The sequence below is a fragment of the Solanum stenotomum genome, unplaced genomic scaffold (assembly GCF_019186545.1).
Source record: "Solanum stenotomum isolate F172 unplaced genomic scaffold, ASM1918654v1 scaffold19035, whole genome shotgun sequence".
Lineage (NCBI taxonomy): Eukaryota > Viridiplantae > Streptophyta > Magnoliopsida > Solanales > Solanaceae > Solanum > Solanum stenotomum.
The window spans coordinates 71,409-94,835 of NW_026025332.1; the positions used below are offsets into that span (position 1 = coordinate 71,409).

Sequence of the window (23,427 nt, forward strand, 5' to 3'; positions counted from 1 at the left end):
GGAAAAAGAGAAAGAAATGGAGCTTTTAGCACATTTTCTATAAGTTGGACCCAAAATCCACTTGGCAAAACCTGAGAGGATCTCATACACGTATTGTCTGACATGTAATATGTATACCTCTTACAGGAAATTTTTTATTATGGTTGAGGCCCAACTAACAATGTGTGAGGCTCCATTCAATTTTTAATACTTGAATTTGAGGGCCTCATTTTAACGCCACACACTTTCTCACCTTCATGTTTTCAAATTCCTCCCTTTTCTTCATAATAAGTATTTTACCTATAGTCTTAAATATTTTTTTTCCAAAAGTCAAATAGAAATATGTAAATTAATATCAATTCAAGTTTTAGCCTTTTTTTCCCGTGATTGTTAATATGATTAAAAAATTAAACTCCATTATAATTATAGTCTTCTTTTCTTGATTTATATATTTTTTGGTTGATTTTTTTTTTTTTAACTTTAAACTTAAATTTCAATAATAAGTGCAACACCAAGTACAATATTTCTAAAAAAAATTGAAGAACGAGTGATTTTAGAATACTTATAGGTATGCTTTCACTTACTCATTGGTGAACTTTTTTTCGGTATAATTTTTTTAAAAAAAATAGTTCTGATTGATGACAATTGAATTAACTAATAATGAATAATTAAAGGACTAAAAACAAGTGATTTTAAACATAAAATCAATTTTTTAAATCATCATAATAAAATTACAAATTAAACTAGAAAGTGAAAAAATAGAATTAAATTTATAAAAAAGTAACTAGATTACAAATAAACAGAGTAAAAATTTAATTTTACATAACATGCTCTCTCTCTCTCTCTCTCTCTCTATATATATATATATATATATATATAAAGAGGGAGATATTTTTATAATCAGTTTGGTGATTTTTTGATTTATTTTTACTTTGAAATCAAAATTGATTATGTCAATTTTTTTAAAAATAAAAAGAAAATAAGTTGAAGTAAAAGAAATATTCAATTTGACTACATTTTTATTTAGTTCGATTTTCGATATTCAGTGAATATTTCTTAATACAAATATAAAGTGTGTGTGAATTTCTCATTCAAAAATTATCTTTTAAAGGTATCCTAGGAATTTGATTCAATTTTTTGAGATGTAAAATAAAATTTTTAAAAGATTGTTTTTTCTAAGGCTACGAGGAATAATTATATTTTAGTTGAATTGGTTGAGAGGTGGCAATTTTTTAAATTGATTTAGTTGAGGGACAAAAATGATTAATGGAAAAAGAGAGAGCTAATCAAGTTACTAATTAATAAAGAGCACAAAGAATAAAAAAAAAACAACTCTGAAAAAGAGAGGAATATTGAACAAGGAGCTAAAATATTTTGGAGGGAAAAGGGGGAAATTTGGAAAAATATAAGGTGAGAGAGTGTGTGCTGCTAAAATGGGGCCCATAAATCCAAGTGTCAAAAATTAAAGAGTAAATTACATAAATCACATAATTTTAAGGCAAAATTATAATTTATCCCTTAAAAGTTTATAATTACAGAAATCCCTCAAACAGATACAATAATATAAGCGCTGATACATTAATCTGATGCGCGAGATACATTAATCGTTAAGTAAGATACATTACATTTTATACATGATACAATAATCTGATGTACATTTTATACATGATACACTACTCTGATGCGCGAGATACAATAATATAAGCGCTAATACATTAATCTGATGCGCGAAAATGAGGGATTTTGGAGATTTGTAAAACTTATAGGGGATAATAGTAATAAGTAAACTAAAAGGTGGGATTTCTGTAATTTTTTCAAAATTAAATGGAGCCTCACACAACTATTGTTGGTTGGGCCTCAACCATATTAAAAATTTTCTCTCTTACAGAAGAAAATTTTTGTTACTCTGTTTATGTCCTTCTGTAGTTTCTTTCTTAGCTCTCTTTGACTTACCCAGATTCAAGTTGGAATTTTGAAGTTGTTGCTTAGTTTAAATTGGTAAATTTCTCATTCTCTAATTATACCTATAAATATCTATTGTTTTACTGTTTTATTGGAAATTTTTTGGGTGTATTTCACGTAAGAGGAGGAAAAGGTTAACAAACATGTTAGAGGTTTTCGGCAAGGGAGTGTAACAGGGATACCAGTTTTGTTTCCAACAAAAATGACGGAATGTGCACATGTCGTGGCTGTTAACAGTGTCAGAGTCTTTGAAAGAAGGAAAAAAAATTCACAGCAGAGATGACACTAATGAGTTCTTTAACTTTCTTCATGGGTGGTCTCTTCTTCGCGACAGAATTATTTTCGGTGCTTCATAATATACCCAACTTAATTGAACACTTCTTTTTATCTTTTGACAAATGCTCTACAAGTTGAGCTGATTATTTCACACTTTATTTTATTATGTTCCTCAAATTATTTCTATTTCCTTGGTTCAAAATTAGGGTTCAGAAGAAAAGACCATTGATTTGAATAGATCTACATGATAGTAATAAGTTTTTTGTTATTTCTTTTGGGTACTACTTTTTTTTATTTCTTTTGTGTACTACTGATTGATCAACTGTGCTAAATGTTTTTATCAGTTGTGAGATGGGCTCAATTTGGTAAAATGATTCAGATTTGTGAATTGGTAATCTTTCAAATATGACTTGGTTCAGATATAACTTATACAAAAGAAATTATGTTAAAGAAAAATTCAAAAATGGTTAAGATGTCATGTTTGAGGCACTATTGACTATTTAATTTGACATGCACCTTTCGTTGAGAAACAAATTAAATAGAGTGAAACCCTCTTTCATGATTGAAGCTTAATGGACAATCAATTTTGTTTCCAATGAATTCCAGTCAACTCCAACGAGAATAATGTTATTGTTACTGCCGATCAGGTAGGTGTATTTTCTAACAGATTTTCTACACTGGTTTATCATTTTCTCTATTTCTATTGTTCACGATATCTTTTTGGATCTAACTGGATATAGTGGATTAATAACAAGGCAACAATAATTGTGGTACCTCCTCCCTCTCTATTACCTTATTTTTAGTTAGATCTTCAATGTTTTAGCCATTGCTAGAAGTTGTGGAGTTAATTGCAAGAAGCAGTTATGAAAAGGGTATGTAACCATTTAGACCTTGTTACTTATTGTATTAGTTTTTTTTAGTTATTTTACAAATTTATTTCTTAATTAAACTTTATTTGTAATCTTTGTTTGTTGGTATTAATCCTTCCCTCTTCTTCCGGTAAATTATTTTGTATATGAGATGTAGGTGAGACGAAGAGAAGCCGACATTTTTAGTATGTGCTCTTTCTACGTCCCCAGATTAAGAAGCATAAGGATAGGTAGAGCATGAGCTCTTGAAGACTAAGTTGTTGTATTATATGTTAAATGTAATAAAAGGATTTTCTCAGTGGTTTATACAACATCAAGGTAATATTATGTTATTCAAACTTAAGGTCTGATTTGATTGTGAACTATGGGCGACCCAAAGTAAGAAATGAACTTTTTGTTTTAGAACTACCTATCTTCCATATTTGAATGTGTAGCAGCCATTAAAAAATATTGATTGAGTGCTTATAACTTTAAGGTGGAATAGAACTACAAAAGGTTGGGCTTGATGTTCATACAAAAAATCAATGGTGAAGCTTGCCAATTGTAAATCAAATATGTACAAAGAGTTGATCTGGTCGGAACTGACAGGTACAGCCTTTGATAATATGCATATGTTTAGAAAACACTTACCTAAATTTCCATTTTACAAAAATAGGAGGATTGACAATAATCTCAATTTCGATTGAGTTTTAGTTAGTATTATTTTTGCAAATATTGTAACAATATTATATCAATGTTGTACAGAGAATTCTTAATTATAATTTACTCATTTTAATAACATCTTGGGCACGTTGGGCCCGTGCGATGCACGGGCGTCATCCTTCTAGTTAATTAGATGGGTGTGATTAAAAATAGCCAAACTATTAACTATCGTATTCAAACATTTAGGAGTATATATAAATCTGACATGATTCAACATGGTTAAATTTTTTGAAATATCTTTACGCATCCTTCTATCTCTCATGAACTAATCATTCATTGCCGAATTATATCAACAACATTTTTTTGCATCAGTTAGAATCTTCACTCTATTACATCCATTGTTGATGGCATATCCAACAACTTTTCTAATAGTAATTGGTTTGGCTGTCACAACTATTTTAACATATTGAATTGGAGAACCATGGACATGACGGTGTTTACCAAAGCTATTCAAAGCCACAATATTGATACTTGTCCTTCTATCTCATTCAACAATCCTTCATGTGTCAATTATAAAACTCATCATCTTGTAAATTTATTAGTTTAATCACATGATGATTTCTCAACATATGAATTGACAATATCTTGTTTAGGTATTAGTTCTAGTTAAAGGTTGACCCACTCTTAGGGTGTGGGTGCATGTGCACCCGTTCACTTCGAATTTTTGTTATTGTGTATATGTGTGTATATTCATAAACAAGGATTATATAATTAAATGCGCACCCTAAAACACATAAGTTGAGTTGGTATAGTGGTCCAACACCTCGACATTGAGCATCTTAGCAACTTGCATGTCCCGAGTTCGATTCTTATTGTTTTATTTTCTTTTTGTCAATTTTAATTGTTTTTACAAAAAAGGCCTAATAAAAAACCTGAAGCGAGATTATAATTGACAATCTCAAAGTGTACACTAAGGGTCAAAACCATCAAATAATAGATTGAACTATGCTAAATTTTGTTTAATTTATATTTATGTATTGCTTCACTAACTCACATTCACTTTTAGCAGTGCCCCGTCGTCTTCTAATCCTGGATTCGCCTTTGGTTCTAATGTCCTTCCACGTTGTTAAGAGACCCATTTGATATGTATGAAAATAATGTTTGAATATTTGTATAATTAATTAAACTGTGATTATTTCTCACATCTCTCATCCCCACCATCCCTCTTATGGGTATGCATTCAATTTTTCAATTTGATTTTATACTATTCGATTTAAATTTTTTGATTTTTGAGTTTGAAAAAGTGTAACCCAAACTGATTCAAAATAAAATTAGTTTAGTTTGATTTTCCTCTATTGGGTTCGGCTTTTTTCAATTTGATTATTTGGTTATATCAATAATTACTATATATATATATAATTTGATTTTTATTTTTTAAAATTCAAAACCAAACTAAAAAACTAAACAAAAAGTAAATTATAAATCCAAAATCAAACCTAAAAACCAATTCAAATAAAAAATTAATTTAATTTGATTTTTCGATTTAATCCAAATATTGCACAACCCTAATCCCTCTATCTCCTTGCTTTGACCTTTCATAGTAATTCTCTTTTATACGACAAAAGAACAAATAAAATTCACTTAACAAAAAGATTATGGTGGAATGATACTCTTCATACTTAACCAAAAGATATGAAGTCGGATGCACTTTACCTAATATGAGACATTCTGGCACGAACCCAGAGCTAATCCAATGTGGATACCGGATACCTGCTCGGAATCCAAAAAAATCACTTATTTTCCTTAAAGACCCAAAAAGTAGTCTACTTTTCATCCAAACTTGGAAGATTTCTTGAGAAATCAGTTGTTTCTTTTCATACAACTGAGATATGTAAATGTTGTGATAACATGTTAATATGTTTTGTTTATCTAAATTTTGTTTTGAGCATAATTTGTGGCTTCACCCAAAAACCACCATTAAATTGGATGATAACTTTTGTTCCAAATCCAAACTTAACAGTAAAGCTAAATGTTTCTCTTAATTGATTAATTCCTTTCACAGTGTCATTAAAACATTGATAAAAAGTAGTGAGAATGTTAGAAATCACTATTTTCTTGAAGAAAAAAGAAGAAGTGGGAGTCAGAAATCTCGTGTGGAAAGTGCCGCTCACTGCATCGCCTTATTAGGCGATGCTGCGTTTGCACATATGCAAAGATCTCATCATTCTCCACAGTGCAAAATCACATTCACTAACAATTAGAAGAAAAAATATGTACCAGAACTATCTTCTCATAACCCAAATAAATAAATAAATTAAAACAAATAGGAAAAAAAGAAGAGAGTTTTCCCCATTCAGATGGGTGAAAACTTACTAGCAGCTGCTATGAGAAGCAAGAGGGGAAGAGTTAGGGATTTAATAGAAGACTCTGACGGCGATGCTTTATAATATTTTGCCCTAATGCAACTCATAATTTTCTGCTTTGCGTCTCCACCTAATCTAACTGCATCCCCCTAATCTACGACTGATATCATCTGTACTATTTTTTGACATGCCATATGATTTTAATGATATAATATCTTAAATGATCACTCAACTATGAATATCTTTTTCAGAAAGTTACTCAACTATTGATAGTTTTCTCAAAAAGTCACTTAACTTTATTTTGTAACTCAAAAGTCACTCAACTATGTGTAGTTATCTTAGAAAATCTCTCAACTAAAAATAGTTATCTTAGAAAGTCACTTAATCAATCTAAAAAAAAATTTCATTAATTTTGTTGACTTGAGATTTTTATTTTATACTAAATTTTTTTTTAAAAAAAAAGTATCAATTTTAATCATTTTATTGATTCACCCCACTAAAATTATAGAGAAATATATATTTATCAAGACTTCATTTTGGATGTGTTTAAAATAATATTTAAAGCAATCACTCAATTATGACTACATAATTTGCTACTCCAATTTTTCTCACATAATTAGAAACATTGGAGTCTTCGTTATTTTCTAACTACTTTTCAAACGTTGACATAATCAACTGATTATCCAATTATAAGCTAATTTTCTTATATAAAATACGTAACTGAGTTGTTTATTTTTGTATTTATAATTTATATTGGTACTTTAGATATAATTTTGTTTTACTAACTATACTATTAAATTTTGTTGTATTATATATATTACTTAATTTTAGTGGGATACGTCAATAAAAAGATTAAAATGAACTTTTTTATTTCTTAAATTTAGCTTAAAATAAAATTTTCAAGTCACCAAAATTTAATGAAAAAATTATTTAAATTGGTTTGGTGACATTCTATGTGAAATATCAATAACTGAGTGACTTTCTAAGATAATTATTCCTAGTTGAGTGATTTTCTAAGATAACTACACATAGTTGAGTGACTTTTGATTTACAAAATAAAGTCAAGTGACTTTCTGAGAAAACTATCAATAGTTGAGTGACTTTTTGAGAAAGATATTCATAGTTGAGTGTCCATTTGAGATATTATCTTTGATTTTAATTGACATTTGGATATGTGATTTGAAATAAGTATGATTTTGATTTTATTTATTTTTAAATGTTAAATTTGATCCATAAGTTTTATATGGTACTCCCTCTATTTCATATTAATTGAATTATTGAGATATTTTTCATTTTTCAAATCAATTTAATTGTTAATTTTCAAGACTACTTTTAGGACCCGTTTGGCCATGCGATATGGTATCATGATATGGAATCATGATATGATATTATAATATGGAATTATGAGATGAAATTGAAGTTCTGTTTGAACATGCGATATGAAGTTTTTGTGTTGTATATTTCTCATAAACATAGGAATCACACAAGTTGTAAAACTATCAAAATAGATTTTTATTCAATCTTACCAAATAAACAAAAAATTATAAAATCGCATAATAAATTATTACAAAGTTATTTGTTCTCCACTTAAGTAACTGTTTCATCTAACTTTAATTCAATAAAAAAAAATGAACATAAATTGTAGTGTACTAGTCTTTAATATAATTCTTCCACATAGTACGGACAATTTCCTCACGTTGAACTTGCATTTCTCGATCATGTGACTGAGAAGTCAAACCAACATTGTTACTTTGAGTTGTAATAAATATAAAAACGGTAGAAGTAATAAATTTGTTGTTGGAGTAAATGAAGAGAACAAATTTATTACTCAACAATCGGTTGGTGTGAGTTAAAGTGACTATATGTTGGTGAGAAAAATAAATTTTATGTCGGTGAGAATAATAAATTTTACAAAGTAATGATGTGATTATAAATTTGATTTACATATGAAATAAATGGCTAGTAGATATGAATGTGGGGTTGTTTTAACAAAATATAAACTTGTGGATCAATTTTTGAATAAAAAATATCTCAAATCATGATATGGAATTCCCATATCATGTGTTTTTGGAGAATATGGAATCACATCTCATGCTATGGAATCAGCGTAAAATTGCATGTTCAAACGCTAATTCCATCTCACGATTCCATATCGTGATATGATATCGCATGGCCAAACGCCTACTTAGAATGTTTTTCCAATTTTACCCTTCATTAGTTAGTATTGAAATTAGTTATTAATTAATGTTTAGTTATTTTAATCATAATTTTGATAATAATTAATGAGGGTAAAAATGGAAAGTTAAGCCTAATTTATGTCTTAATCTTCTTTTCTTAAAGGGTGTGAAGCACCTCAACAATTCAATTAATATGAAGTGGAGGGGGTAAGAAACAGACCTATTATTTCAAATTTTACAAAAAAAAAATAATAATTTATATTTGGCGTGAGAAGATTATTTGTACGATGTGAAAGAATTTAAAACTAGCTAGCTAGTTACTATTAAATATTAATGTTTACTAGTGAGTCTTTATATGCATACACAAATATTTATTTATAAAAAGAACATAAATATTTATGATTTATCAGTACGATACCTACAAATATTCTAATATCTTATTTATGAACTATAATATATTCATTTTTATAAGATTATGTATTCCTTTGTAAGATTGTCTACTCTCAATTATATATGATGAGCATACTTTCTCCTACTCCTTCTCCTATTATATATTAGGATTAAAATCATTTTATTCATATCAATTGCAATTATATTGAGTTTGTGTAACATCTCGCAATTTGAAATAGTTAGGAAGAAGCTAAGAACTGGAAATAGTCATTTTGGAAATAATGAAAATCTGGAAATTTGTTAAAGTTACGAAAAGTTGAGTTTTGGCCAACTTCAAACGGCCATAACTTCTAGCTTAGGATGAGTTAGAGGTACTTCCAAATATGGTAGGAAAGATCTTGGAATGATCTTTCCAACGCCGCTAAGTTTGCGCAATTCTGAGTTCGTATGAGTGAGTTATTATAACCTTTTGGAAGTTGGGCTGTTGGAATTAGGAAAGTCCAAATCTGAATTTTGGAAGGGTAATTTAGTCTTTTCCCTACCTAATTATTCTAATTCATTTTAGGAGTTTAATTGGGGTAAAGTCTGATTTTAGTCAGTTTTAGAAAAGTGAATTTCACGCTAGGGCTTGGAGAAAGGAGAAAAGAGGAGAAGGGAGAAGAACGTTCAAGATTCGTCGAGATTAACTTGTGGATTTCGTTGGGGGTGATCTCTACAAGGTATGTGAGATCACATAGCGTTGGGTTAGTTCACCTACGCGCCAATCATGATTTATTTCAGCGAATTAAAGTTCTTGAAAGCTTAGAAATTGAGTTCTTCATGGGTTTGTTGAAGTTCTATTAAATTCTTGATTCGTTGAGGAGTTGTTTAATCCGAATCCGTGAGTTTAGGTTTGATTTTGAGTAGAATCTGATGTACTTTGAGCATATAATTGATTCTAAGTGTTTGGGGAAAGAACCCATGGAGTTTAGAGGGTTTAGAGCTGGAAAAAGAAGAAGAAATTTCGTTGATCGAAATTTGGCAGTGCCCCCGCGTCGCGGAGCTAGTTCCTAGTTTTGGGAATAGTCGTTTCGCGTCGCGGAGCGGTCACAGACCATTCTGCCTCAAAAGTTATTTTCGAAACCAAAAATTAAATGCTTCTCTGCGTCGCGGACCTACCCTCAAAAAGTGAATTCTTGATTTTTCTCATGTTTAGCTATCTAAAATCATTCCTAAACATGAGATCTTTCCAATCACAAATCACAAACCTTGAATCTATAATTCAATTCAAAGACCAGTTAAGAGTCAAGTCAAGAGAAGTTCATAGAGTCTTCCAAAAGTCTTTTACAAATGATTTAACCTTGTTTTAAGACTTGAGTTTTGAGTTGAGTAAAGAGTAAAGTTGAAGTTCATTTCTTCAAAGTAATGGGGACTATGTATTCCCAAAGAGTTAAAACGTTTTCACATTTAAACAAGAAATGGAAACCTTGATTTCCAAAGAGCCTTTGAGGTAATTTTTCAGTAAAGAGCCTTTGAGGTAGTTTTTCAGTAAAGAGCCTTTGGGCTAGTTTTCAGTCAAAGAGTAAATGCTTTCACAATAAAGCAATCGATGAAACTTTGATTTCCAAGATAGCCTTTGAGCTAAGTTTTTGAGCAATTATCTCAAATCACAGAAAGAAGTATATTTTGTTTTTAAACATAAGATCTAGTATCATATTTTGGGAGTAGTATTGAACACCGATATGGGGGAGAGTTCAGGCAACTCACAGCCCCCATAAACCATGTAGCCACCATGGGTAGAAAAGGGTCATACTTTTTAGATAATTTCTTTAGTGCTTTTTAGCATAGACTAGTGGATCCACTTAGTAGTTCAGGTTCTATACTCATGCCAAGGTATAGGACGGCCCTGACAGCGTGAGGCAAAACGATGTATCATCACGATAGCTCTTAAGTGTTGAATATTGTCGATTCGAGAAACTCCCACAACAGTACTTTGTATTTTTATATACATCAGAAATATTTGTATTTTCATATACAAACAGAGTGCATATTGTATCTTTGCATACATACAGAGTTATTATTGTATTTCTAAATACACAGAGTTGAAACCATGTTTTAAAGCTTTTCTTTATACTACATTTATATACACTGCTTTATATTGAAATTAGTTAAGTTGAGTTGAGTTGAGTTGAGTCAGGTAAGTTCTTCAGTTCCTTTCAAGCTTATGTCTTGTTTTAGATTTCCCTTCGCATACTCGTACATTCAATGTACTGATGCCATTTGGCCTGCATTTTATTATTATGGAGACGTAGGTAACCAAGATCAGCATTCAGCGCATCATTGATCCCGTTGAGCACTCAGAGTCAGTTGGTGAGCCTCCTTGCTTTCTGGTGCTTTCCGGAGGATCCCTTTGGTTATGTTTTGTTTTATTGCTTGCTTATTTCAGTTGTTAGGATGATCGGGGGTCTTGTCCTGACATCCCTCAGAGTTTAGAGGCTTCATAGACAGAGTTAATTGATGTTAGTTCATGAGTCTTTACTTTTCTATTTCAGTTAAGTTGAGACTTGAGCTGCCACTTTGGCAGTGAATGTTATTATCATACATTCTAAGTTATATTTTGAGTAGTTCAGTTTACTTGTTTTAAAAGTATTTATCTTGAGTAAAGTCTTCCACTGAGTAAGTAAGTCAGGCCAAGGGTTCGCTTGGGGCTAGCAATGGTTCTCGAGTGCCGGCCACGTCCAGGGCGTAGGCTTGGGGCGTAACAGTTTGAAAAGTCTCTCAATACATATTATTTTTGCTAATTACAGTCTTATTATAAACAAAAACATATTTGATGTGGATATCAAATTCTTTTCCATTTCAGGAACATTGTTGAGAGTCACAATCATACCTTCACTAAGTAGATCATGAATAATGACTTGTAGTTCTTGATCTTGATACATGACAATCTATGTTATTGTCAACTATTTTAAATTCTAAAAATTTGTTCAGAAATTTCTTCAATCGAACATCCTCAATCCTGTATTTCTTGTCAAAAATGTTTCACAACACTTCAAATTCATTTACTAACAAATACAGTAATGTAAAGGTATGCAAAAAAAATAAAAATCAACATCTTAGTAGTGTTGGTTCAAGCAACTGGCCTAATGTAACAGTGGAGAACAAGCCTTTTGAAGGCCAATTTTCTTTTGATAAAGATGCACAAACTTGCTTCATACTTGGCCGAGCTAGAGGACTCTGATGAAGACACACGAATGCTAGTTTTGTGATCTTGATCAATTCTTCTGCTTCTTGTTTTCCAGGAGCTAGTGTCCGTTTGTCAATCAATTCCTTTAACAGTGTTCCATTCGCTCCTGATGCTGGCGAAAATGATGATATAGCTTGAGTAATATCACCTGGATGATGACCTATAATAACTTCTAGCGATATCACCCCGAAGCTGTAAACATCACTCTTCTCATTTACCTTCATTGTGTAAGCAAGCTCTGCAAACAAATTAGAAAATTTGTGTGAAAGGGTGAAAGATTTTGAAGTAATGAATTCCTAGTTAAAATATACTCCATTTGTTTCAATTTGTTTGTCTGATTTTGACTTACTACGAAGTTTAAGAAAGTAAAGAAGACTAAATACCTGGAGCTACATAGCCAAGAGTTCCAGCAAACGATGTCCAATTGGTGGAGTTAGGCCTTAAGAGTTTAGCAGTACCAAAATCAGAAACATGGGGATTGCCTTCATCATCTAAGAGAACATTGTTACTTGATATATCTCTATGAACTATAGGAGGTGAACACGCGTGATGCAAGTAACACAACGCGTTTGCTATCCCCTTGACAATATCAACCCTCTTGAGCCAATTTAAATCTCTTGCTCTACCCTCATTGCTAAGGTTTTGTGACAAGTTTCCTCCTTCCAACAACTCATAAACCAAGAATGAATGGCGCGCGTGTGAACAGAACCCATAAAGCTTCACAATATTCCGATGGCGGATGTTTACTAGAGCTTGTATCTCTTTTGAAAAGCTTTTGATCAAGTTGTCATCAGATTCTTCATCTTCTAAAGCATGAACTTTTTTCACTGCAACAACTTGACCACATGGTAACTCAACCTTATACACACTTCCATGTCCTCCCTTCCCAATGCAATATTTGCTATCAAAGTTTTCTGTTGCTGCAATTATGTTTTCATGTGCTATTTTCCCATCAAAGCCCCTAACTGAAAAAGAATTGCTGGATGGTTCTCTAGGCTGAATACTTCTATTTCTTTTCCTTTTCATTCGAAAAAGTATACAAGTAATCACAAGTAGAAGCAAGGCAACCAAAATTAGAGACAGAGTTAAGGTCAGTATAAGCTTTCTACTTGTTCTCTCTTTTTTCCTCAATGAAGAGCAAGGTCTCATACCAGTATGATCATTGCTGCATAAATCCTTGTTATCTCTTAATTCTTCACGTGATGCATTTTGAAATGCCACGATCTTGGGGAGGGGACCAACCAATTGATTGCAAGATATATCAATTGACCTCAAACTAACGCGTTCATTGAAACTAGGCGGGATTGAACCAGACAAGTTATTACGCGAAAGATTCATTCTTTCCAAACTTTTCAAACTCCCTATGTGCCACGGTATCTCACCACTGAGCATGTTATAACTGAGATCAAGATACGCTAGAGAGTGCAAGTTACCTAAATTAGAAGGAATAGTTGTGTTCAGCATGTTCTTGCTTAAATTCAAGTACCAAAGCTGCCTACAATCTCCTATTTCTCCTGGAATCGTTCCACTCATATTATTCGCACCTAAGTTAAGTCTTGTAAGTTTAGACAACTTCCCCACTTCTATAGGTATTTTCCCTGAAATTCTATTCTCATGTAAATCAAGTTCCAGCAAGAGAGTTAGCCTCTCTAAACTTTTAGGAATTTCGCCAGTCAAGTGATTTGAAGAGAGATCAAGCATTTCTAGTTTGATCAAATTTCCTATTTCAACTGGTATGGCACCAAACAAGTTGTTCTTGGAGATCTTCAAACTTGTTAGATTATAAGAAAAGCCCCATTGTGATGATAACTCGCCATATAGTTTATTGTGACTCAAATCCATGTAAACTAGACTTGGATAGACACCAAAAGCTTCTGATATATTGCTAGACAATTGGTTACCATCAAGCCTAACTCTTGATAGCGTAGAGCAATTTTTCAAGGTTTTAGGGACATGACCAATAAATTTATTGTCATATGCTATGAATTTAGCAAGTGATCCACCAAGGCACACATTTTGTGGCAAATGACCAGAAAAATTGTTCTCTGCTACTTGAAAAGTTTGCATATGTGTAAGATTTTCAAACTCTTTTGGAAGTGATCCATTGAGTTTATTTCTAAGCAAACACAAATGCACAAGGGATTTTAAGTTACCAAAACTTGAAGGGACAGGGCCATAGAGTTCATTAACTGATAAAAATAACAACTCAAGTTTAATCAAGTTACCAATAGATGAAGGGATAAAGCCAATAAAGCGATTTATCGACAAGTCTAAGTGCTTGAGATTCTTCAATAGCCCTATTTCATGTGGAATCACTCCATCAAAATGATTGTAACTCAAATATAGGAAACTTAATCTTGAAAGATTGAACATGTTTTTTGGAAGTGTACCATTGAGTGAGTTATTAGAAAAATTAATCAATTGGAGATGGGGAAAAGAAGTGAAATTTAGATGGTGAAGGTTACCTCTAATCCCATAATTTGCAAGATACATTTGATTAACTCTTCCAATAGTATCACAAGAAATGCCACACCAATTATGACAAGGATTAGTACTATTGCTAGTAATTAACCAAGAGGAAAGGAGTGTTTGGCTTGTATTTTCAAGACTTGCTTTCCATTTTAAGAGAGAAAATGCTTCAAGTGAAATTGAATGTCTTTCAGAAGCATTTAGATAAGATTTAGCAAGAACATGTTGATCAAAACAAATAGTTATAAAGATCAAAAGATGAGTACTGAAAATTGTGTTGGATAATGAGGATCTCATTTTTTTTTCTTGAAAAAAAAAAAAACACCAAAGGCCTAATTTTTTTATTTTATTTTTGGCTTTGTTGAAATGCTGGACAGTGGACATAATGATTTATGGACTGGTATTTATAAAAGAAAAAAAAAAGCCTCAAGTTTCCAAGTGGGAAACCAAGCCAAAATTAACAGCTCTTGTTTAGTACTACTAGTATTATATATTTGCTTTTGGTTTGGGTTAATTTAAATATAAATAACTTATTTCTTAATAGCTATTGCTAGAATATGTAACTTATTTCTTAATAGCTACCGCTAGATTTGGATTTCTTCTTTAATTTAATCCTCATGGAAAGTAAATTATAGAAAAAAAGCTTCAAGAATATTTTAATCAGTAGAGTTGAAATAGTGAAGTACTTTTAGTNGGCCTAATTTTTTTAATTTTTTTCTGGCTTTGTTGAGATGCTGGACAGTGGACATAATGATTTATGGACTGGTATTTATAAAAGAAAAAAAAGCCTCATGTTTCCAAGTGGGAAACCAAGCCAAAATTAACAGCTCTTCTTTAGTACTACTAGTATTATATATTTGCTTTTGGTTTAGGTTAATTTAAATATAAATAACTTATTTCTTAATAGCTATTGCTAGAATATGTAACTTATTTCTTAATAGCTACCGCTAGATTTGGATTTCTTCTTTAATTTAATCCTCATGGAAAGTAAATTATAGAAAAAAAGCTTCAAGAATATTTTAATCAGTAGAGTTGAAATAGTGAAGTACTTTTAGTTTTAGCCATATAGTAGCATGTAAAAGCTTATTTAATTAAAAAAGTGGTATTAGTTTTTCCTCTTACAGTTTAATTTTTGCCGACCTCGTGGTTTATGCAGCACAACAACTAAGACTAACGTAACATATAATTTATTTTCTTGGAGGTGATAATGTAAAATAATTTTGAGTAGCAGAAAATATTTCTACTGGGAAGAAATTGAATAAAGCTAAAGAAAAACAAAATGTATAATAGCTTATCTCTTATCACATCCAGATAAAAGAAATTTATTAAACTAATTTATGTACTTCTTTTTCTCTAAGTTTAGTTTAATCACTTCACGTGGTATTTTAAAACTAATAAAAATGATATTGCTAGAAATTAAAATAAATGACAGGCTCATAAATTAAATTGCCTAAAAATTGTATAAGTATATATGTTTCAATTTGTAAAACGACATACAAAACAGATCAAATCCATAAGGAGAAGTAGGGGTGTCAAAATCAACTCATTGGGAAAAAAACATGACTCGCTTAACCTGTTCATTTATTAGCTTAGATCATTTTGATCGTTTACACGATCACAAGTCATATCTTACCCTAAAAGAATGAGAGGAGTATTGGGCTTGAGTTTCTGTTAGATTTTGAAGAACACAGGCATGGACACATTGTAAAAATAGCATGTAATTAAATTGTCCTAAACATTCAAACATAAGCAACTGATGCCCGAACAGGATCATTTGATTTAGTACCCTGAGCACGACCTCTACCTCGTCCCTGTACTTGGCCTTGGCCCCGACCTGGAAGAGATCCGATCTCATGTTAAAAGATAAGACGTTGGTGTCATATATATAGCAGAACCAATATGTTTTACACGAAAAGTTAGTAGTACTATATATGTATCTTAGGTGAAAAAGGATTGTAGCATACCCTGGCCTTGAATGGGCATTGAACCAGCTACTCCACCATAGTTGTTACCACGTCCACGATTACCACGACCTCTTCCTCCAGTTCGGCCTCTACCATTATATCCACGTCCTCCTTTCCATCCACCATTTCCAGGCACACCGTCATTAAAACGCCCTGTACACAGTAAACCAAGATGTGTAGGAAAAGAAACAGACAAAAAAAGGAAGTTGGTGCATTAAGCTCCCACTATGTGCATAGTCCAGGGAAAGGTGGGACCACAAGAGTCTATTGTACGCAGCCTTACCCTGCATTTTTGCAAGAGGCTATTTCCACAGCTCAAACGTAACATGTGACCTCTTATCACAAGGCAACAACTATACCAGTTACTCTAAGGCTCCTAGGAAAAGAAGGAAATTCGTAACATAATTACAAAATAAGGAGCTACATATAGATAGAGATAAAATAACCAAAATAAACATTATGTTCAAGCCTCACCAGTCACCACCTTCTTCATGAGAAAATTCAAGAATTTTAAAAAGACAATGAAACAAAAAAAACATGGTCCCTAATGAAAAATCAATGTATGGTGTACCTCCTCCATAATCATATTCGGTCAGTGGTCTGACTTGATCTGCTGGAATAGGTGGTTGATACCTGCAAATTTCAACTGCTTATGAGACAATTTATCTGTCTTGAAACCAAAACCTGAACGAAAGGGGCATAACAATAAATGCGAGCACAAAGACATAGTTACATTATCTGCAACTTCATGATCTATCCATAGTTGCTACAAGTACCAACTGGGATGTTGAGAAATTGATTTAAATTATATACACTAACAATGTAAATCATCAACGTATTTTAAGCTGTTGTAGCAAGTAATTTGCCAGGTTACCAATTCCACTTTTCATGGACAGAGTTACTTGTAGTTGCCTTTTTGGATAATCAGATAGTGTAAAAATTAGTATATACAAGTACTAGATGTTAAAAAAGAAACAGTAATATTATCTAACACATACTCTAGTTCTTATCCAAAGAAGGATTAGAAGTGCATCGTTAGAGGTATTGTTTTGAACTATTAAACCAGATGGCCAAATCTAATAGTATTAATCATCATAAGTAATAATGCCAATTTTACCATATATAGTCCAGATTCTACTAGTATGATATTGAGGTATAGTTGATTGACTTACCGCACATTTACTAAATGGTGGTCATGACCAATTGAAGAAAAGGAAGAGCACGAAATGCAGTGTTGATATACTATAATATAAATCATGATTACTAACCCGGCTGATGAGGTATCTAACTCCTCCTTTGAAAGGATAATTGTTATGACTGACACATGACGAGTAGTCTCGAGCCTGCATTTGTTAATAAATAAAGAAACTTATTGAGCAAACATCCCAGACCAGAAAAAAGTTACTTGATAGACTAATCTTACGGAAGAAGTCCTTCTTCTAAAGGTTCCCACGTATCAGTGATATCAGTTGAACCAATCGTTGTGATCTGATGAAGGCCAACCATCTTTCTCTGATGCATAAAGATTACATGCTTTATCGATCGAGTAATTAGAAACAGAAACTAGATACTACATCCTATTGAAAAAAATACTTTCAAAGAGAATTCAGTAAGTGGACATAAATCACATAGATCCGCTGCACACACCTTTATTAATTCAGCTATCATTACTGTTTTGCTAATGGCTCTGCCCATAGACTTAAGAGCAATTTCTTTACATCCTTTCTCCTGCAAAACAACAAAATTGTCAAGACGCACAAACATGAAAGCTTAAATCCATCACTTTCTAACGATTCAATGGAATCAAATATATGAGTTAACTCACAAACAGAGGGCATATAGCAAACAAATTGTGGCATTGTAGTGTTACTCAAACTAAGGTGCAATTTCATCAGTATTTAAGATCCATTGATATCAATCTGATTCAATTAGAATGCTTGTTACTTCACAATTACACAAATAAACTACTCCTTTCGTCCCAATTTTGTGTCCAACTGTCCTTTTTAATCTGTCGCAAAAAAATGTCAATATCCCTTAATTAGTCTGCATTCGCACTACACCTCCCAAACCCCACTTGTGGAATTACAGTGAGTGAGTATGTTGTTGTTGGAAACAATAAACTTCTTATTTCACTCTTTAACTAGATTATTATTCATAGTCTTGATTTAGGTCACGTGTTTCTAAAGATTTTCGTTCTTTCTCAAATTTCGTGTCTGATCAAATGCTTATCACATAAATTGAGACAGAGTGAGTATAAGCATATGTGGCTAGGGCACTATACTAGCAAGCAACACAATTTATTGTAGAATTTTTTGCTATTAATTATTAAACATGCAAATTAGAAATGTGGTGCAAAACATTTGCAAAAATAGGCAAATTAGTAGAATGAAAAAAGGTAATGAGGGACCTGAAGAAGAAGATTAGTAGCATAAGTAATGTAATTCCTTAATCTTCCTTGTGTTGTTATTCTAATCTCATTCTCCTTAATAGGATTATCAATTCTTGGCTTCTGCACTTTCTCATACCTATCCATAACTTCTTTAAAAACACAATTTTTCTTCTATCAATTCCTAAATATTGAAAAAAATTAAGCACTTGTAATTAAAAATCAAATCTTACACTAATGTTAGTTCTTTTGAAAGTGTTTCTTTTTTACTTATTTTTTTTCTTTTGGTCAAAACAGTATTTAGAAAAATACGGTTAATTTGTGGCTAATATAACCGGCTTAATTTTCTCGTCTCAGTTTATGACTCTGATTCATGAAATAACCACGTGTTTAAGATTCTTAATTGTAACCCTAAAAGGATGAAGCTACAAATTTTATTTTTTAATGTTTATTTTTAATAGTTGAGATGTGTTGATTAATTATTTTTTTTAAGAAATACGTAAATGTTTTTGAGTGGCTGTAGAAATTATTTTTCAGAAGTTAATTTTTTTTGTGTCAAGTTAAAATTAGATTAAAAAATATCTCTGTGTTAAGTCAAAATCCACATTAATTACTAAAAATATATATGTTAAATTACTTGTCAATTTATAAAATTAAAATAAAATAAATTATTTTTTTTCATTTTCTCCTTAAAATTAATTCTCTTTGAAGGTATTGTAAAGTTCCACAAAAGTTCCTAACCTTGATATAAATGGATGAGGCATTTAAATAGGTTGTATTAAAAAAATTATAGGATGATTGTGGAGAGAGATTAATATGGTGAAAAATATAATAGAATTAACTAAGATCATAGAATAAATATTAATGATAATAATTTAATAAAATTACTCTTTAGACAAAAATTTCTTAAGGTATGTCTAAGAAAATGTGATAAACTATATGGATCAGAAAAGTAATACGCAATTGCGGAAAAGGAAAGTGAGAAACAGTTTCTTTTATTGAGTGATTGCCATATTCATTGTTTGAATGGCTGCTTTTCGTTCGTTTGGTAGAGTGTATAGTTATATTTGTATTAGTTATGCATAGATTATTTGTTATGCATTGTTTGGTTTGGTGTATTAAAAATAGTATGCATTGTATAAAAATATTTATTTACAAAAGTATCCTTCCCAATTATGATGGAAAAGATGTAAAAGTACTTTTGAGGGGTAATTAGATCTTTAACCATATTAATGCAAGTATTAAATCCTTTGCATTACTAATACCTAGAAATCCATGGTATTAATAATACACTCCTCAATACACAATAGAGTGTATAACTAATGCAAACATTAATTATACATAGCATGAAAAAATGTATCGAACAAGGCATTACTAATACATATAATTAATGCATGCATTATATTTTATAATTATTTAAATTTTATTACATTATATCGTTAAATTCATCATTAGGTAATGATAAAAAAAAAATATTATTTTGTGTAAAGATTGATTTGGTTACCATCAATCTTTCTTCTTCTTTTTTCATTGTCTTTATACTTATTATTTAATATGATCTTGATCCGTATTTATCTTGTATTCTCGTATGTTTATCCTTCAAATTATCAATGCGTGACATTATGTAACACCGAAACATGATACAATTCAAATATTTATTCACTAAAAGAATATCATACGATATAATATAATACAATACATTAAAAAAAAAGACATCACAACTCTTCAAGCAAAGTGTCGCATATGGCTCTTCCAGAAATTATGGATATGAAATTAGGTCAACTCGTTAATTTAATTGGAATCCGTGGAAGCACATAGATTTTACGCTTCGAAGTTTATTGCAATGACATAGATGCAACAATTTCGTTATTATTGCCAACATATGACACCAAGAAAATGTTGTTTATTTATCGTAGTGACATTATTTGCAAGTCATAATATAGTCTCTTTCACTATTAGAATGCAAGTCTCTTCGAATTTTTAATTATTTTCATTATCTTAGATGACAAGTCAACCTAGGCAAGGCTTTAAAAAATAAAGCAAGTTGTTAGAAATTATTAAAGAAAAAAAAGGAACAATCAAACAAAGAGGTCTATAAATTATGACGTTGAGAAGCAATGCAATATATTCACACCATAATTAACTTCATAAATTAAAGCTTCTCCGAGTATTTTACCTAGTAATGGCATCATTTAAATTTGGTTTGATCTTCACTACACTTCTTCTCATGGCAACCACTAGTTAGTTCTTCAACTCTAGTCTTACATTATATATTATGCTTCTCATCGACATGTATATATGTAGTTACAACTCATGTGATTGTGTAGAAAACTTTTGTACATATCAATATCAATATGTACGTACGTGTTTAATTTCTTTATATGCATGTGGATTGAATGTGTACGTCTTTAATTTTAATTTTCATGTTATATATACCAATCATATATATCTTGATCTTGTAATTCTGATTATGAACTTTTTTCAGTCGATGTGATGTGGTTCTCGAAGACCAAAGTTATGGCTGCAAGAAATGTTGATCCTTATGTATTATCGGGACTTAAAAGGAGACTACTTCCACAACTTAACAATGTAATTACATGTGGGACTTTGTGTGGTCCTCATAGTCCTACAGATTACGATTGCAGTGATTGTTGGTCATGTTGTGACTGCAGACGAGCACCTTGGGATAATTTATTTCGTTGTTTGTACCCAGAGTAGCAAGACAAGAACCCTTGCTTTTCTCCTAGAATAACAAAGAAATTCAAATGAATACTAGTACTTTTCTTTTCATTTACTTGTGAAGAATAACAAACTCAAACTCCAAACACTTTGGTCGGAAGGTTGTTATGTATTCTTTCATAATGTATCGTATTGTATTGTTTAGTGTTATGTTGTATCGTACTGTATTTCTTTAATAAATACTTTCTCCGTCCAACAATAGTTGTCCAGTGTCCATTATACTATTTTGAGATGTCCAACAATACTTGTCCATTTTAAAAAATTAAGAGATAATTTACCTTTTCTGTCTATTTTACCCTTGTTATTAAATACTACTCTTTATTATCTAACACATTTCTCAAAACATTAAATTTAATAAAGTCAAAAGATAATATAGTAAAATTACCCTTATTATTTATTACTTTCTTAAGGAATGTGTCAAGTCAATAGTTGACAATTATTGTTGGACAGAAGCTAGAGGGAGTACAATATTTGTAGGGGAATTTTCACATATAGTCACTCAAAAATAACTTAATTATGCTTCATATATAGCTATAATTTGCTAATTACGATTCGTAGCTACATGTTAGAGGGAGGAGAGAGACGAGCAAGATTGGGAGAGGGCGGAGAGAGGTCAAAGAGTGGAGAGAGACGAATTGTATATGTATATATGTCGAATATTATATGTATATCTGTCAAATAATTGTATATATGTAACTGGTTTAGTTAATTAAGGTGTGTCTCTGGGATTTCAGTCATAGTCTAGGGGGTACTTGTGCCTTCTCCCTTGCTATAATTACCCTCACAACTAATATTAATCATTAATTATGTGGGTTGACTTCGAGTTTGTATAATTAGTCACGTATGTATAATTCACCACATTTGTATAGTTTGCAACTAACAATTCTTCGTTTGATTTGTATTTATATACAATAGTTTGTATTTGTATATGACGTGATTTCCTTTGGTTTTTTAGTTTTATCACATATACTTCAATCTTTTTTTGTATAACTTTTTAAAGTTTGTATAAATGTGTAGTTTTCGGATTTTGTATAATATAATTTGTATAACTATTTAAAGTTCATATATTTATGTTTGTATCAATTTGTTATTTCGAGTTTTATCATATTTGTATAATTCCAGATTTTGTATTATTCAATTATATAAAAACACATAAATTATACAAATGTACCTGTAAATTATACAAACGGAATGCGAATTATACAAGTTTTGCCCTCTCTCACTCGCCTCTCTCCTCCCTTAGTTCTACTAGGCATACCAATCAAAACTGATGAACTTAGCGCAAAGCATCATTTATTGGTTCAATATGTGTATATATTTTGGATGAAATATCGAAAACAAGACCCAAAGTGTGTGTTCAGATTTTATTTTTTTTAGGAAACTAAGTAACCTGTGTTTCGTAGCTAAGTACAAAAATATTTATATATAATTTAGATAAATAGTATGAAAAGATGAAGTATGTTGAATGATGTGGAAGACACAACGTAGCAAGTAGAACATATATTAGTTAATTAGTCATCATAACTATAGTTTTAGTTAATTACTATTCGCAATCAACATTCAGTGATAATTACGTGACTGGAGTGTTGGATTTGTATAATTCAAAATTTGTAATATAATTTCGTATAACTTTTGTATAATATAATTTTGTATAATTGTTTAAAGTTCAGATGTTTATGTTTGTATAAATTCGTTATTTCGAATTTATACAAAAATAACTCAATTATACGAACGTACCCGTGAATTATACAAACTTACCCGCGAATTACAAACCCGAGAATTATACAAACCCACGAATTATACAACGAGACAGCTTAAATCGTAGTTATAACCCAAAAATATGCAAACTATAGCTACGAAGTATAGTTAAATTTATTATAGTGGCTATTTACAAAAATTCAAAAAATTATTTTTACTCATAGTTAAGAATTCTGTTTTCTTAAAAAAAAATTATTTCAAAATATTTGATCAATTGAACCTGAAAA

At 31.0% G+C, this 23,427-nt stretch overlaps 2 protein-coding genes across 2 annotated transcripts; both read right to left on the reverse strand.

The window, feature by feature from the left end:
* Positions 1-11,745: 11,745 nt before the first annotated feature.
* Positions 11,746-14,494, reverse strand: LOC125850758 (MDIS1-interacting receptor like kinase 2-like). Its single transcript, XM_049530605.1, has 2 exons — positions 12,268-14,494; positions 11,746-12,122 (listed from the first exon to the last, which is right to left on the reverse strand). The coding sequence occupies exons 1-2, from the start codon at positions 14,375-14,377 to the stop codon at positions 11,746-11,748; spliced, it is 2,487 nt and encodes an 828-aa protein (XP_049386562.1). The 5' UTR covers positions 14,378-14,494.
* Positions 14,495-16,092: 1,598 nt separating this feature from the next.
* LOC125850759 (uncharacterized) lies at positions 16,093-18,959 on the reverse strand. Its single transcript, XM_049530607.1, has 7 exons — positions 18,725-18,959; positions 17,965-18,045; positions 17,741-17,829; positions 17,586-17,660; positions 16,889-16,950; positions 16,318-16,470; positions 16,093-16,187 (listed from the first exon to the last, which is right to left on the reverse strand). The coding sequence occupies exons 1-7, from the start codon at positions 18,848-18,850 to the stop codon at positions 16,093-16,095; spliced, it is 681 nt and encodes a 226-aa protein (XP_049386564.1). The 5' UTR covers positions 18,851-18,959.
* Between the last annotated feature and the right edge of the window lie 4,468 nt (positions 18,960-23,427).